Here is a 17,908-nt window from a genome sequence, read left to right as displayed (position 1 = left end):
TATTTCTTTTGTAGAGATTAGTTGTACTGATAATGTGTTGTAAAACAAAGTGAGAGAAGAATAAAACAAAAAAGAGAAATTAAAATGTAGGAAAAGAATAGAATAAAATTTCATTACAGGTATCTCCTTTTTATAGGGAGTCACAAAGATATATATATATATATATATATGGATGATTATTCACAAGTTTTGATAAATTCTCATATTTTATAAGATGATTATTTTTTAAGTTGAAAAGGTGGGGGTTAAATTTTCGGGATTATTTCATCCCTTTAATCAAATAAAAGGAAAAGAAAAGATTGGATTGGGCCGTAGAAATGGGCTCGGTTTGAACTTTGCTGGTTAATTGTTATAGTGGGAGACTGAAATTGTCTCTTGGAGGAGGAGAAGAGAAGAAGAAGAGAAGACAACAGATGGCGTCGTCATCATCATCATCAGCCGCTATGCGAGAATTACAGCGGGAATTAGAGACCAAAGCTAACGATCTCAGCAAACTCCAAAAAGGCAAACTCTCAACCCATGCCCTGATCCTAGCCCTAACTCTACAATCCTCTAGTTATTTTCATTATCTCTTGTTTTTGCATTTCATTTGAATGCAAAACCCTAACATTTTTGTTCCTCTTCAGACATTTCAAAGAACCACCAAGTCAGAAAGAAGTACACTATTCAACTTGGCGAGAACGAGCTCGTCCTCAAGGTCTCTATGCTTATCTCTATCGTTTGGTTGCTGAGAAAGGGGTGGAAAAGAAAAGAAAATCGTTTTCAATGGAGAAAACCTCGAATTGATACAGTTGAGTGGAGGATCTTGTTTTTTGTGATTAATTGGTGGTTTTTGTTTGTTTTGTGTTTAAAGGAGTTGGATCTGTTGAGGGAAGATGCCAACGTGTTCAAATTGATTGGTCCAGTTCTTGTGAAGCAGGATTTGGCCGAGGCAAACGCAAATGTGCGCAAGAGAATTGATTATATCTCTGCTGAATTGTATGTTTATAATACTTTACTTGATAACTACCGTTTTCATTTTATTTGAAATTTTTTATTCACATTCTTTTTCACATGACTTATCTTTTGCACCTCCCTAGATAGTTAGTAGCTTCTTGTGTTGTCATGTTTACTTATTGGCATTAGTCCTTGGCAGCACATCAGTGAGTGAAAAATATGTGGCTCATTACACTGTAAAATTGCATTATAGTCCCTTGTATAATAGCTTCTAGGATATCTAGTGTAGTTGTGGGATGGTTTCCTATCTACTCTGATGGAAAAAAGGTGCCGACTTTGAGTGAAATTCAGTGGCATTTCTTGGACCCTTCTTATGCAATGGCCTATGAATGCAGTGATGGACATCATGAATGTGGAATGCAATGAAAAAAATTCTACCCAATCATCTGAAGGAAAATGCAGTGAAATTTGCTTACATTTGAACTTGAACGCATGTCTTTAGTTATTTTTCTTATTAAGTTGTACTTAGATTCTGATAAGGTGTAATTCTTGTCTCACATTGGTGAATGTTCTTACTTCTTTTTCATTTTACTTGTATATTTATACTCTATGTGACAAGCCACTGAATTCTTCCTTTTCTCTTTATAATTGTTGGGTTTCCACCCAACAGGAAGCGTCTTGATGCTACCCTTCAAGATCTAGAAGAGAAGCAAAATAGCAAGAAAGAGGCGGTTAGTATATTTCCCCTGAATATGTATTTTAGTTGCTTTCTCTGATATTTTCATGGCTTGCCACTTTGGAGCAATATGATAATATCTTTGTGGTTGTTTAACTTCAAATTAGAACTTCTGAAAATTGTCTTAAAGTGATGACTGTTTTATGGAAGTACTTTCTCCCTTTGGGAGGAAGATGCTGTTATTTAGTTATTTATTTTTCTCTTTGAAGCAAGAAGTAGAAATTGAGAAGTGCTACCAAATGACACCTATTTTTGTCAAGTATATCACATATTTTTTTTTTATACTCATATTTAACTTATTCATGTCAATGCATCACCTTAAACATGTCTGTTAAGTCATATTAGGGAAATTCTTAAGGCAAATGTAGAAAAGTTCCTTCTTTCTACTGCCTTTTGGCATTCCTTATATGCTTTGTGTGTACCTAGTACGCCTTTTCTTGCGGTTTTGATATATTATCTTTTTACCTATCAAAAAAAAAAAAAAACATGTAAAAGTTCCAACTTGTAAAAGAGAAAATATAAGGCTTAAGTTGGTAGTATTGAAATATACGAGTTTCATATTATAATTGAATCATTATCATGTTCCCTTTTATTAGTAAAAGTTTCCTTTTTGAGTCATTTGTTTAACAAGCTTAATGCCATTTCATGATGGATCTGTTTGGAAAAGTGATTGTCACTTGGCCTAAAATTTTTATCATCATTTCTTTTGTTTTCAGTAACATCAACTTACTATTATAGTTACAACTCCATGGCAGTATTTCTATGCATTGCTTCATCATGCAATATGCTGGTAAAGCACAGGTTGAGGTGTGCTAGTAGTGGCTAGGGCTGTAAAAGAGTTGAGCTAAGTGGTAAAGCTGCTTGATCTTGGCTTACAAAATTAACGAGGTCCAAAATAGGATTGACCTTCGTTCATTTCTTATGAATGATCTCAAGGAGGCTCTGAGAGAGATGAGATTGAGTACTTTAGTTTGTCTTCATAGAATGCCTATGAGGTTGAGCACAACTGAGCAGTAGGCTGTTTGAGCTTCTAAAAGAATTAACTGACTGTACGGCTATGATTGGGCTTGGTTTGTTTATCTCATAAACAATCTTGAATAAGTTGGTATTGGCTGAAGGCTAATTTTTTTCCCTTTCTTACTCTAATTTGTGAGTTGGATTGTAAATGTAACTTGGGTTGTATAACTCACTTCAAGTAGGCAGTTTCTTAAATTCCAATAATTCAGGTCTGACTACATATACTGTTGATATTTAAATGTATATTGGGTATGAAGCCTCATAGAAGTGGGGAATGATTTCACTGAGATCATGGCTAATGGGGAATGGCTATTAGAAGCCTATGAAATTAAGGTAGGAGGTTTTCTTTTTTCTTTTTTTATTTTAATTCTAGAGACTTCTAGGGTGAATTAACTTGGTATTGCATGGATTAATTCTAGATTTGTCATTGAGGTGGATTTTTTTGCATCTCAAAGGGCTTTTGAAGAGTAGGAGGTGGTGGTTATGCTTTTTGAATGAGTTTCATACTTCAAGCTCTTCTTATAGAAGTTAATACCAAAGAAAAGTGGTATAGAGGATTTTGGAGATTTTAAGCCTATTAGCTTAGTGGAAGGTTTATACAAGCTCTAGATAAGATTTTTGCAAATAAGTTGAAATTAGTCATCTGGAAGATGGTTTAGACTAGTACACAAATCTTACATGTTGTGCTTATTGCTAATGAATCTATTGACTCTAGGCCCTTGAGGCCTACCTTAAGTGGTAAAGGGTTGGGGAGGGTTTGTAAGAGTTTCTAGGTTTAAGTCCCAATGGGGACAAAAATTTACCCACGAAAGAAAAAAAGGAATTTTTATTATAGTGAAATGATATCAAGGGTGGAAACAAATTCATAAATTATACACCTTTGAAATATGAAAAACATAATGGTAGAGCCACAAATTCAATTTAGTGAGATGACTTTGTTATTGTAAATATAGTGAACGGTATTGTTGTAAATATAATGACATGACATTGTTGTAAATATAGTGAGTGACATTGTTATAATTATAGTGAGTGATATTGTTATAAATATTTCATGAAATGAGGGCATACAAGAGTCACAATAAAACACTATGTGCTGCCACTTTTATGGTTATAGATATAGATATTGCTTTTCCAAAGGGCGAAAAAAAGAAAAAGGCAGGACTCTTTGGAAAATTTCAGAAATATTATTTTCTAATTATGTAGGAAAACGAATATTTCATTTAATGATAGAAAGAATTAAGAAATCTAGGGGGGACGAGCCGTCCTTGAAAAAGGACATCAAAAAGAAAATTTACTAGCTAAGAATCTAAAGCAACCCATGAAAATTTGAGCCTGCTTCATAAATACCTAAAGAGAAACCACATATCCATGTTAAAGTTCAGTGTTGAAGAAACCTCCCTACAAATGCCTCTAGCATTGGAGCTCCTCTTTTGGCCAAACAATCTGTTACCTGTTTGCTGGATCTAGGCTTCTTTGTGAAAGAGGATCCCAACCTTCTTGAAAGTTCTAAAATCTTCTGGGACTACATTTCCTATTTCTATGCTCATTTTTTGTGAGAAATTTGGAAGCTACTGACAATTGCTCTCTCTTCCATGAGGAAATTACTAATCCCCATAGGCTTTTCCTGTTTCAACATTTGAGTAATTCTACAATATTAGTCTATATTGCCAGCCCGACCCTTACCGACTTCAAGAAAGTCTTAAGCTGCATTGCCACAGTGATCTTGAAGATTCAACCAATCCCCAATTGTCCAATGTTTTCTTTCAACACCCATTGGTGTTAAATATGAGCCAACCTAAATGTAAGGGTTCCTGAATTCTACCCACCCCAATCTGAGTGTTGATACCACTGGTACCACTCCTCTGCTGCATGCATTCCTCTATGAGCAGAACACTACCAACTGGGACACCAAAGAACTTTAGAAATGGACCACCACAAAAAAAGAGAGGTAATATAAAGCATCTACAATGCTCAAGGGGCTTCCATCCTTTGTAAAAAATTCATTTACTCCTATCTAGTCAAATAACCAAAGAGTAGCAAGCACGGCATTTTACCTTTGTAACTTCTCCCAAAATCTAAAAGCATAAACATCATGTCTGCAACCCTTATAATGGAAATCCAAGCCAACCCTGTCTCTTGAGATATGTGTTCCATAAATTCCTAGTCATGGCACAACGGAGAAAGATATTATGCACTGTCACACCACTATCTAAGTGGAGAGTCCAACGCTGAGGATTAAGAGCTTTGAAGAGGTTCCTTATTTATAGCTGAGCAATGGTGTTCACCTTATTAGTGGAACTAACCGTGATATGATAATCTGATTATGACTCTGGGGAACTCTAGAATTTTCAGATGAATAAGCCTGCAGAAATGCAATTGGGGATACACCTTTGGAAAATGCATTAAGAAGAATTGGCCCTAAAATATACCTAATGGAACCAAGGTCCTGAGCCTATTGACATGAAATGATGGAAAAAGGTAAAGTAGATTCAGAGAGAGCAGTAAATAAGATAGATTAGCAAATTCCTGGTTTGATAGAGTGGCCGAAGATTGAAACTCCAAGAAGGGCAAAGTTGAGGCTGATATAATTTATGTGATATGTTAAGATCCCTAACCTTTGAAACATGATAAAAGTTAGGACAGAGAAGGCAGCAAAGTGGATCCCCCTCTAGAAATCCTACTAGGAATAAAGTTTCAAACATCTCTCATTGAAAAAATGGCCATGTGAATTAAAGTCTGAGGAAACTTTGGAGATAAATTTCCAGGGGGCATCAATATGAGCACTCAAGCACAATGTTTGTATACCATTTTTTGCAAGTAACCAATAAATACTTCTAGTAACGTTATGGCATGGCAAATGAATCTCCCCAGGAAATCTTGAAAACCTAGATCCAAGAGTACATTATTTCCTAGCTCCAAATACCCTTCACGCTTCGACTCATGAACCCTGTTCTAGTTTATAAGGTGATATCTTCTTGCCTCCCTAATGCATGGCCATAAAAATTATACTGGATTCTCTCAATCCCTAGAACAACACTAATTAGAATTTTAAGTATGGAGAGGTAGTTAGTGGAGATATGTGCTAAAAAAAATTGAACTAGGGTGATTCAATCCAATTGTTAGAAAAGTTTGAGTGCAACCATATGCACCAACTCCTGAAGATCAGGTCCTCTTGGATTCCCCCTAGAGGAAACCTTAGCTAGGACATTGGCCATTAACTCTTTGCACGACCTATAAAAAAGGCAAGAGTAGAGAGGTTATCCTGATTCACATTAATGCTTGAGGGTGCATTTGTCAATATTGATTGAGGTGACAAAGCAAGGAAGAAGTTTGTGCTTAGTGTTTTTCTAAATCAATATTGCTTCTAGACCAGTCCACTGTCAGCCTGGTATCCCCAACTTTAACATGGGGCAGGCTTTAAATTTCCTTTCCTTGGCCTTGCTGAATTTGGTGTTGAAGCCAGTTGAGCTGGGATTGCTCATCCTAATGAATATTCTTAGCCCCTGATTTTAGCCTTTAGTCATTGGGTCCCTATAATCCAGCTAAGAACTTTCACCAAGACTGCCCTGCTAATGGATCCAGCAGGTCTCGCTCACTTTGTTCGGTGTTCCTGGGCATTCGATTGCTACTCCCCATTCAACTACTGTATGGTTTTATCTGAAATGGTTAATGTTAGTCTCAATTTTCTGTGGTGTGCACCTCCTTGTTAGTATGTAATTTTTTAAGTCTATGACTCATGCCCTTTCAAAAATTGTTGTTAATATATCTTTTGATTGCTTATCAAAAAAAAAAGGGAGTCTACAACTCATGCAGCTGGGTTGTAATATTTTTTTCCCCTTTGATAGAGTGGTTGTAATAATTCTTTTTATTTATGTGAAAACAACATTTTAAAATTTAACTTCCTGCTTCTAATCTTAATTGACATACATTAGCACGGATAAATTGTTGCGGGAAATAAATTTTGCTAATAATTGTTTGTTTTATTTTAAGAAGTTTTGGTGACAGCTTTTCCAGTCCTCAACTTACCCTTCCAAAAAATGAAAGTAGCAATATGATCTTTGTTCCCTGCTAATTAGAGTTGAAAAGTACCATTAAAATATTAGTAACTCAATGTTAATTGTTCTTTGTTGATGAGAACTGTTAGTAATATTTTGGTGTTCAATGTTCTGCTCGTTCCTCAAAAGAATTTTTAGAGAATGTGCATTTTTGGTGGAGCTGATTTTAGACCATGATTAGTAATCACTGAGCAGAAAATGTGAAATTATTAGGGAAAGTTTATGTTCCCCATTTTTATTCTTTGAATTATTCTCTAGTTTTGTCTCTCAAATTCAACATTTGCAGTAATGTCTTCCATAAGTGCTTTGTATTTCTGTTTCAGAAAAAGAACATAATATGCTACTGGATTAACCTTGGATTGGAAGTCAGTCTGGTTAATACCCATGCATTTTTTTTGTATTGGTAGTTGATGAATGACACCATGGATTGAAAAAATTGATACAGCAAAATGTTTATAATAGTCATGAACTGCCTGCAAAGAATTTCCTTGTGGCCATTGCTGCTCCACAGAAAATGTAGATGTAGAAATGTAGGAAGTCTTGAATTCATAATTTCACTCATTTTTTTTTTTTTTTTGATTGGAAACGACGCAAAGATATATTGATAGCAAAAAGAAGTACAATAAGAAGGATGAGAAATCCTCCCACCAAAGGCAACTAAATTACAGGAAAATACACATAAACAAACGAACTCCCACTAAGGACCAATCCTTAAGGAGAACACGCCGCTATCCAATCTAGTTGAATCACATTAAGGGGAGTCCCCTTAAATGCCTTATAATTTCACTCATTTTTGTTACTGCAGAAAGGTTACTTGAGAAGAAACTTTACTAGCCCGGGCAGATTTTTTTTTTTTTTGGATGAACAAATTGAGCATCTATTAATGAGGGCCAAAGAAATGGGGTGCACTCTATGTATACAAGTAGCATATTCAAAACATCACAGCTGAACACTGTAAGCCATATACAAAAACAGCCTACAGGAGAAAAAACCGAACCATCCACAAGTAAGGCTATCTAAGAAATCCATCATTGAGGAGCTCTACATTTCCATCGAAGCATGGGGCCACTCCAGTAGGGATTTAATGAACCCCTTCAACCTTTAATCTGAGAGTTCTTCATGGAAAATCCTTCAGTTATGCTCTTTCCACATACACTAGAACAAACAAAGGGGAGTTATACACCAAACAATTATGCTCTTCCTATCCAACCCTTTAAGTTTCCACTCAAGGAAGAGATTTCTCACTGAACTTGGAAGCTCCCTTTTTAGGCCAAAGATCGCTAGAAGAAATGTGCATAGCACTCTTGTCCTATTGCAATGAATCAAAATGTGATCAATTGATTCTTCACAATCTTTACAAAGACTACGTCTGTTGACCATCATCTACCTCCTCTTCATTAAAACATTTACAATTAAGATCTTGTACCAAATTGCTTCCTAAGCAAAAAAAACACGTTTTCATAGAAGCTCAAGACCCCCAAATTTCTTTGGTTGAGAATACTGCTTTAGCCTTACACATAAATAATTGTAGTGCAACTTTACACTGAAATTGCCCTTCCTATCCTCTCTCCATAGTAAAGTGTTCTCTCCTTCTTGCACTCTCATAGAGTAAATAAGATCCAAAAAGTGGGTTACCCCCTCTAACTTCCAATCTTGGAAGGGCCTCTTGAAATGCACCATCTAATGATGACCTTTTCTTCCTCCCCCCTCCCATAAATCTGCAATTGTAATGTTCTTGCTAGAATCTTGTATGAAGTGCAAAATGAAAGCCTCTATCAACTAGTTCTCCCCCACCCATCCATCCACCATAATATCGTTCATCCACCATTTTTGATTTGGATAGCTTACTTGAGACTATGATCCTCCCATCTTTTTCTAATGTCTTTCCACAAGCTCATGCCAAAAGTTCCCTTACCTCTCAAGTACTCCACCCCCCTTCCAATTCCATTTCCCTAAACTTTCCAAGGATGATCTTCCTCCACAAGCTTGTATGCTCAAGAGCAAATGTTCACAACCATTTGTTTAATAAGGCCTGATTAAGAACTTCCAATCTTCTAATTTCCAACCCTCTATGCTTCTAATCATTGCACAAATTTGATTAGCTCACAAGATACATCTTTTTTCTTTCGCCAATATCTTCTCACAAAAGTATTTGAATTTTCTCTAAAATATTTTTTTTGATAGGTAAATTTTCTCTAAACTATGATCCTTACCTTTATGAGGATTGAAAAAAAGGGACAATAGAGATTGGGAGGCTTGAGAGAGTACTCTTTATAAGAACCAGTCTTCTGCCTTTAGACAAGTATTACTTCTTCCAATAAGCCAATCTCCTTTTGAACCTCTCCTCAACTACATCCCACACAACACAAGAGTTATGAAACACTTCAAGAGGCAAACCAATATAAGTAGGAAATGTCCCCATCTTGTATCCAAATAAAGAAGCTACTTTGTCCACCTCCCCTACTAGAATAATTTCACTTTTTTGCATGCTTACTTTTAAACTTGATATAGCCTCAAAACATGTTAGGATCCATTTCTAGTATCTCGGTTGATCTGTGTTGACCACATACAAGAGAAAGTATCATTTGCAAACAATAGGTGAGAAACATGTATTCCTTCTTCCCTTCTACCCTCAACCTTGAAGCCACTAATGAATCCTCCCTACTCAACCTTAGATATATATATATATATATATATTTGGTAGGTAAAACGCAAAAGTATATCATATATAAAGAAAAAAAGGGCGCCCAAAGGTCAACCCAAATCATATAGAGTATACAACATGCACGTAAAGACAAAAACAAAAAAGAAGAGGGGATTCGAAAAATCTCACCCACCCTCATCTAGGACCCAACTAATCAAAAAAGTTGATTAAAGATAAAGGTCCTTCGTCTATAAACAACTTAGTCCAATACCAATAACTACAAACAAAAGAATTTTTCATCATTTGAATTGAAATCTCCTCATTTTCAAATACAATCCTATTTCTTTCCTTCCAAACCGTCCAAAAGAGACATAAGGAAGCTGCCTTCCAAACCTTTTGATGCTTCTTGCCACAAAGGAACCATGCCAAGCAGGGAGGGTCTCTCTAACTGACAAGGACCCATGTCACACTAAAGAGTGCAAAAATTAACTTCCATAAAACCTTAGCCTTAGAGTAATGAATTAGAATGTGGTCTACATGCTCTTCTTCGACAAGACAAAGGAAACATCTATTAGCATGGCTAACACAAAATGATAAAGTGAAAGAGGGTCCCTTTGTTGCAAGCCTCCAAAAGTCTGGAAGGGGACCAACATTCTCATAAAGGAAATGCAAAGGTGAATCTACTCTCTCCATTTATGACCAAAACCCACCTTTTTCCAAATAGACAAGAGAAACTTCCAATTCACATGATTGTATGCTTTTTCTATATGCAATTTGCAAACTAGACTTGCATGAGCTTCTCATTCTCGAATCAATGACCTCATTTGCAATCAAAGTTGCATCAAGAATTTGTCTATTGCGTATAAAAATAGTCTGGTTATTTGACACCACCTTTCCCACCGTTCTTTTTAGTCTATTAGCTAGAACTTTTGCTTGAAGTTTATACATTGTCCACAAGACTAATTGACCTATAACCCTTAATGTATTTTACCCTTATTGCATCACCTCCCTTCCCACTATAGGCTGACAAAACTTCTAAAACCCAATTGAGAAGTGTTGGGATGTGGTGCTTTGTGTCCCCCTAACTCTAAAAGAGTTGATAGCACCTCTTTCTCCAAGAAAGGGCTCTCTATAAACTTTCTCTATTTGATGTTTCAATGCATTTAAAGAGCTCTACTACCATGTCAGATCTCCTTATTTGGGGATTTTCAAGCACAGACTTGAAGGAAAATAGAATGCCACCTTATTGTCACAAGCTGATTCAAATGAGCCTCCCCATGGGCTTATATAGAGCCAGGAAGCTTCTAGAGACTCTTAGAGTGAGAAGAGTGTTGAAGGTTCTAGAGAAGCCTGGAGGAATCCACACAATTCTACACTATGGTGGAAGGCATGAGAGGAGTCCGGGGCTTTCTAGAGAATTCCAGAAGTCTCTTGTATATCCTTGTACATAGGCTTGTACCTAGAATGATGTAGGACATTTTAGAATATACTTGAGTTGTAAGGAACCCTCCAGGGTTCCAGAAAGTTCCATTGGTGCCTATAAATAGGTGAGGGCCTCATTTGGCCAAGGCACCAAGCAAGTGAGCTTCCAAGCACTTGTAAAGGCTTCCTTGAGTAATAAGAGCTTCCATTCTTTAAGAGTTGCCTACTACGCCTTCCCAAGCTTCCGAGTCATGAGCATCTTAGCCTAGCAAGCTAAGCGTTGGGAGTAAGGCTGACTTAGTAAGATCAAGCACCTTGACTTGTCTAAGTGCCGCACAAGCTTAGGAAACGACTAAGTCCGTGACATTATGCTCCTCCTCTTCCAACCAAATCCATTGATTTTGAGACTACTGATGAAATTACCATTTCGCCTTGCATCAACTATGTGCTGAAATTTTTTTGTGTTGTTATCACCTTCTTTAACCAAAGAGTCCTTGATTTCTATCTCCATAAGTCTAATACGGCTAAATGACTATACTTATCTTTTGCTAACTTCTGATATCTCTTGTCCTCCTCTAGGAGAGGTCTTACCCTTTCTATGTTGTTGCAATAAGTTAGGGATGACCTATTAAAAGGGATGAAATCTTCCCCACTTTGGAAAACTAATCCTTCACCTTTTTTCAACCTAAAAAATACCTATTTTTGACAAAAATGCCCTCATTTTTTTCTTGCAAAAGCAACCCTTTATTTTAAAACACACATGTAAATGATGAAAATGTTGAAGGGTATTTATGTCAAAAATGGGTTACTCTTCAAGTTCAAAAATGGGGAAGGTTAGTTTTACAAATTCAGGATGTTTTCATCCTTTTTAATCAATTAATCCAATAACTTATCATCTCTAATGCAACTTCCTTCTTGATTGATACATTATTGATCACCTCTTTATTTCATTTCTTCAATATTTTTTTTTCAGTACTTGTAGCTTCTTAACGGGTACAAAACTTGGACAACCCTTGATACATTTGCCATCACTCTTTGATAAGATCCCTAAAAATCTTTCATTGTTAGCCACATATTTTTAAATCTAAATGGAGCTTTGCCTTTCCTCTCCCTTCCACGGTCTTGAAAAATAGGAGAGTGGTCAAACATTAACCTTGGAAGCAATTCTTGGAGAATGCCTAAGAAATGCTCCTCCTAGTCTTAGGAAAAAAGAAAGCTACTACCCAACCGACTTTTGAAGGAACCTTCATGCTCACCATACCAAGTGAAACTATCACCACCTAGAGGTGTGTATGCTGCAAAGAAAAAAATTAATATTATTGATTACCAATACTTAATCTTAGTGAGGCGATGAAGTCATCCCCAAGAGATGAAGCTTATTGGCTAGAGTGGACCAACCGCCTGCAAAACCCTATACCTTTAGGGAAGATCAAAGTAAACCTTTTAGCCTCCATATTACATATTGAGCAGAGAATGAACCTTCCCACCCCATTTTGCACCCTTTTAAGCTTCCACACTTTGTTGCAAACCTTTGACCCCTCCTCCCTCCTCCTTGCGACAACCCTCTACGCCTTCAAGCAAGCAACTTAAACTCACTTCCCCAAACCTAATCCAGTTGGAGCAACCTCTTCCCCTCTCTAGAAGAACTCCTCTTAGCTTACTTGTAGCCTCCTCAATAGAGATCTCAAAGGATTTCACCTCCATGGCAAACCAACTCTTACCTCCTCTCATCTCAAAGCCAATTAAATGTATGGAGATAAATGTAAGTTCTAATCATGTTTTGGGATACCAAGTAGATCTAGAATGCTATTAGAAAGATAAAGAAGATGAGAAAGAACATTAAAATCTCACTAAGGCTTTTCTATAAGTTTCACTTGGAAGATAATTAATGGAGTCTCACATTTGAAAATTGCAAGGTATGCAAAGAAAAACTTAATATTATTGATCATCAATACTTAAATCATGTTTTACATCAATAAACCTTATTTATAGATTTTCGAAAGTACTAGAATTTGAATAAAACTATAAAAAAATAAATCTAACCTATATGGTAACTAGGTAGGACTCCTATTACTTTCCTAAAGCTATTAAATCTTCTAAAAAGTTTAAAAGAAATAAAAAAAAAACTCTCTTTTTAGAATTAGAAGCTTACTTTATAAAGTTTTTAATAAAAAAAACCTTTAGATTCTAAGGATTCAAAATATAGACTTCAAAATAAAAATTTTATTTTAGAAAATAGAAAGTTTAAAAGTTCTTTTAAAGAGAATTAAAAAACTTCCTAATTTCTAAATAAAACTCAAATACCAATTACTATTGAAGAATGGCACCTAAAAAATTGCAAAATTACCTAAATAACTTTCATTAAGTAATTTAAGATTTTTTATTTATTTAAATAATTTCATCCATTTATTGAATAGATCTTGGATTAGATGTTGATTCTCATCAAGGATACTTCTGCAACATTTTCTCATGAGGCTCTTTGAAATCGGGACTTGGGCCACTGCTTCTTCCCAATGATCCTCTTCTGATTGACAAAGAGATTTTAATTGTGTGAATGGGTCTTCTGAGCCTCCTTTAAACCATTGTTAGGACTCTTATGTGGAAATTGGTGCCCCACTCTTGCCCTTTCTTTGTGACTAGCCCATGCTCTTTGGACCTCTCATTAAAAGGCCTGCCAACTAACTCTTAGCCCATCTCAAATGATATACCCCTCCCTTTGAGCCTAGTCTTTGTGAATTTAACTTGACCTCATCAAACTCATCCCTAAGCTCCTTTCTACTTCGCCCATTTGGCTCAAAGCCTATAGCCCTAAAATCCCCACTAGATTCCCCAAGATTCAGTCCGGTAGCTTCACAAGCGATATATATGCATTCGACAATTCCCCTAGCAGCCTTATTGAAGCCCTTAAAAGATGTTTGATTGCCTTTTTGCTTTTCTTTTGCACCATTTTTAAAAGGGAGCACGTTGAGAGAGCGAAGGTTTCTATCATCCATCTCAGGCCCATGGGAGGCTGCTAGCACCACCCCTCCTCTATTAAACAAATCCATTTTGACAGCTCCCAAATCCTCCCTACCTCCGTTTCCCCTTGCCTATGAGCACCAAAGCACGTGACTTTGACACCATTTCTTCTTCTTGCATGAGGCTCTTGTTGTTCACTTTTGAATCTTTGGTTGGGGATCTAACCGTAGTTGCAACTTGCAAAGCTAAGTCATAAATTGAGTTTCCCACCATAGTGGGATTGAAAAAGAAGTAAAGCCTACAACCACCTTTAATTTTCTTGGCACTTCCTTTCTGTTGTTTTTTACCAAGATTCTTGCCCATTTTAGCTTGTGAAGCTGTTTGGTCTCTTCATCGATTGTTATGAAGCCCTTATAAGCATCCTATACCCTCTTAGAGAATTCCATGCCCCATAATTGTAGAGGTAAACTTGGCAATATAACCCAAGATACATCCCTCTAAACGTCCAAATGAGAGCAACCTACTATTGGCACCCACCAATCCAAAGCATCATTCTATAGAGCCACTTTCACTAGACCATGGAGCTTCTACTAAATGTTAGCCCCTTTTTTCACTTCTTGAAACTTGGAACGTGGTGATAGATAATTTCTTACTTATCTACCAAACAAAATCTAAGGGCTTCCATCTTTGAAAATTACATAGCATCAGGAACTTGGAGCCACTTTGCTTCTCCTACTCTTCTCAGGGTTTTTTTTTTTAGCAACTTTCACATGGCTAACTCCTTCCATTACTAAGGAGGTCTTCTTCGAACTTCTTTGGACCTTATACTTGCCCTCTTATCCATTCTTATTGTCAAAACCATACCCAACTCTTTTAACCTACGACCCATGATAACCCATCCTAGAAGGTTGAACCCCTCAAGAATAGTAATGAAGCATGTTCTATCTTCTCCTTAGCAAGTCTCAATTGGGCTAGTTCATGGCAAAGAAAAGCAAGTCGGAGGAAGGGTGCTTTGGTGGGCCTGTCAAGGGTTGGCATGTGGTTATTCCTAGTAGCCCACCCATAGACTTCAAGATAGTTAGTGATAGTGGGGTAATAAGTAAGAAGAAGAAGGCTCAAGAGGGCTTCTAGATATCTTCTTTTGATAGAAAGCAAATGAGCAACTTAGAATCCTTCATCAACCCTCTTGTGTTGGTGATGACCTAGGGTTTAGAGGTGAGGAGATCAGGAGTCAATACTCTTTTGGCAAAAGTAACATGTTTCAAAGGTAGGTGTTTTTCTATTGCTCCTCCTCCACCTTAGGGTAGGCTTTTCTCCTCTCTCTAATCTTTCTGTTTCTACAGTTGGGTTGTTTGGTGACGGCAGTGCACTATTGTATCAGCCCAAGGATTCTTATCCAGGTGGAGAGAATGGGTCACAACCGAAGATGGGTCACAACCGAAGATGGGTCTTTCTATTGGGTCCTGTGGCAGTTAGAAATGGGCTGCCTAGTATGGTGCTTCAAAATGGCTTGTTGTTGGAATTCTAGGAGAAGGCTTTGAAAGGACCCGAGTTTAAGGAAACTATGGATAGGTTAGAGGATCTCGAGTCTTCTGGGGAGAATTCTAGTTGTTTGATGGGGGAGGAGCATCTTAGTGACAGGATCTGTCATAAGCTGACAAGTTTCAATAATTTCGTGGGGATGCTAGTTGTGGGTTTTGAAAAGGAGATTATCTCCTTTTGAGGAAGATGGAGGTGAGGAGAGGGCATAATGTTTCCACTTAAAGGGGGAAGAGAAAGCAAACTAGACATCTCGTTTCGAGAGGGGGATTCGAAATCTAGAATACTTGGTTAATTTCAAAAGTTGCCCTATATTAGATTAGTGTAGGGGAGGAGCAGTGGGGGTTCCAGCTTAATCTGTTTGATAAATTCTTCTCCAAAGGTTCAAGGGGAAGATCTAGTATATGGGAACAATGAAGGCAAGATTGGCTAAGAGCATGTTGGGTTCCTAGGTCTTTAAGGCTTCGGTTTTGTTTGGGTGGTGGTTTGTTGCTCTTTCCTTTTGCTTACCTTTCGATGCTATGTGTATACTTTGTGCGTACTTTGGTGTGCCTCTTCCATAAATTTTTAATATAATTGCATTTTTACCTATAAAAGGAAAAAAAAAGAAAAAGATAAAAAAGAAGATCAAATGTATCTTCCAATTCCTTTTGATGCATTTCTATCTTGAACCATCTACCATGGTCCATTTCTCCCTTGAACAACTTTCCCCCTTCCGTTTACAACAATGGTCAAGGGTCTCTAGGAGCCATGCCAGCATTCCTCTGCTCAACTTGGTCCATCTCTTATAGCCTTTGCCTCTTTCTGGTGTACCTCACTCACCCCTTTACCCATCTAGAGTGAAACTCAAAGGACTCAGAATTAACAAAGACCACCCTTACCCTCTTGGACATTTCACTACACAAAGGACTAGGACTCAGCCGGGAACTGGTTAATCATATAGGGCAAAGAAGAACAGTTGTTCTGCCATTTTTCATAGTTTCAGGTGTATCTTAGCCATGAACTCCTTTCTTTTCCATTTCGGCCTAGCTAGTTTGATAGAAGTTAAGGCAATACTTGCTATCTTATCCTAGATAATGCAGCTTGAGCCAAAATTTAGAGAACAGGATCCATGAAATATATTACTCATCAAAGTAGGAATTCCTTTACTCAAAATAAGCTAAGTTTACTAGGACACAACTCTTGGGTTTTGGTCACAATGCTTAGTAAATCTGCAACACTTAAAAGCTAATTTTATGGATCCCCTATTCTGAATGTTTCTCCACTTAAAAGATAATAATAGATTTTAGTTTCATAATTGCTTCATCCAATTTGCGCTTCGTCTGGTGCTTTAATGAATTATTTATTCATTTTCATAAGATAAATGATTGAGGTTTATGCCTTCTGATGCTCATGTAGAGTTTGTTCTAGTCTCTGCCAGAGTGGGTTGTTCCCTAGGCATTGCCTTGGGTATCCAGATAATCTTTGGGATCACTTGTACTAAGGCAGCCTGTGCTTCTCTGCTTAATTTAGTTTTTAGGTGCTCCTCCTCTCCATCTTTCCTTGGTTGTGTGGGGTTGTCTGGTTCTATGGTGGATGGTGGTTGGGTTAACTTTAATGGTTGTATCTTGCTAATTATGGAATGCCGACTACACTTGGGCTACTCCAAGTGATCAATTTGAAAGATGATGATGACATGTTCCGCATTATCTGTTGCTTGCAACTTTGCTGAAATATATTCCTTTTACTTTTCTATCCTGGAATTCTGTGTTCTGACTAGATTGGCTGTCCTCCGATGCATCAACTCAGAGGGTGATGACTTGTTTTGCATAATCTATTGTTTGCTAACTCGGCTGATTTTCATCCCTTCTAGTTTTAGTGTCTTTCCCTTTTTGTCATGCTCTAATTTTTTCTTTTTTTGTATTGTCTTATTGGGAGGGGCAGAGGCAGAACCCTGTCCCTGAGTTGGTATTTAATCTGTAGCAAATACTTGGTGGCTAAGAAATGGCCACTTGGAGTCTTAATTTGATACCCTTTGTTTTGTGGCATATATCCTTTGGTACAATTTTGTTGAACATTGAGGATGATAAGACAATGATTCACAGTTGAATCATTTTTATGCACTTTCTGTTTTGCTTGGAAATAGAGACTCCCTTAGTCATATTGCTTGCATTGGAATCATATCTACTATTATCTCGTACGGTTGCATTTATTGCTTCTGTTGGTTTAATTTTGCAGGTTTTTAAATTACAACAAAAGATTCAAGCTCTACAGCCTGGAAAAGCCAAAGCATAATATCCATTATGTGCACATTTTAAGGGCAGTCATTTTTTTATCTTTTAGATGTTTGAATATTTAGCTTCTCTCCTGCTTGTCTCTAGTTGAAACTGTAGTGCACATTACAAATCCTGGCTGTTGTCACTCTGCTTTTGTGGGCTGTTTTTTTTATGAAAAATATGGTCTCCTTTTTTTTTTTTTTTTTTTTTTTGTTTGTATCTGGCCACAACTTTACTTAATACAGACAGGTTTATTAAACTGATCAATGAACCTATGATGCCAAGGGTTTTTTACTTTTTATTAATTTTGGGTTTTTATATTCATAGTCATTAGAAAAACATGAGC

The 17,908-nt window shown here is 36.9% G+C and overlaps 1 protein-coding gene across 1 annotated transcript; it reads left to right on the top strand.

Annotated features, from left to right (window-relative positions):
- Window positions 1-351: 351 nt before the first annotated feature.
- LOC117922988 (prefoldin subunit 6) lies at window positions 352-17,856 on the top strand. Its single transcript, XM_034841238.1, has 5 exons — window positions 352-504; window positions 627-697; window positions 854-978; window positions 1,607-1,667; window positions 17,525-17,856. The coding sequence occupies exons 1-5, from the start codon at window positions 414-416 to the stop codon at window positions 17,579-17,581; spliced, it is 405 nt and encodes a 134-aa protein (XP_034697129.1). The 5' UTR covers window positions 352-413; the 3' UTR covers window positions 17,582-17,856.
- The last annotated feature ends 52 nt before the right edge of the window (window positions 17,857-17,908 follow it).

Source organism: Vitis riparia, chromosome 10, assembly GCF_004353265.1.
Source record: "Vitis riparia cultivar Riparia Gloire de Montpellier isolate 1030 chromosome 10, EGFV_Vit.rip_1.0, whole genome shotgun sequence".
Classification (NCBI taxonomy): Eukaryota; Viridiplantae; Streptophyta; class Magnoliopsida; order Vitales; family Vitaceae; genus Vitis; species Vitis riparia.
The sequence above is the reverse complement of the archived record's forward strand: the minus strand, read 5'-3'. Positions and strand labels throughout refer to the sequence as shown.

What these genes read in the sequence shown, in the direction of transcription:
- LOC117922988 (XM_034841238.1), top strand. Translation starts at nt 414, where the DNA reads ATGGCGTCGTCATCATCATCATCAGCCGCTATGCGAGAATTACAGCGG. An exon ending in TCTCAGCAAACTCCAAAAAG is followed by an intron (nt 505 to 626) that starts GCAAACTCTCAA and finishes GTTCCTCTTCAG; the next exon opens with ACATTTCAAAGAACCACCAA. An exon ending in AAAATAGCAAGAAAGAGGCG is followed by an intron (nt 1,668 to 17,524) that starts GTTAGTATATTT and finishes TTAATTTTGCAG; the next exon opens with GTTTTTAAATTACAACAAAA.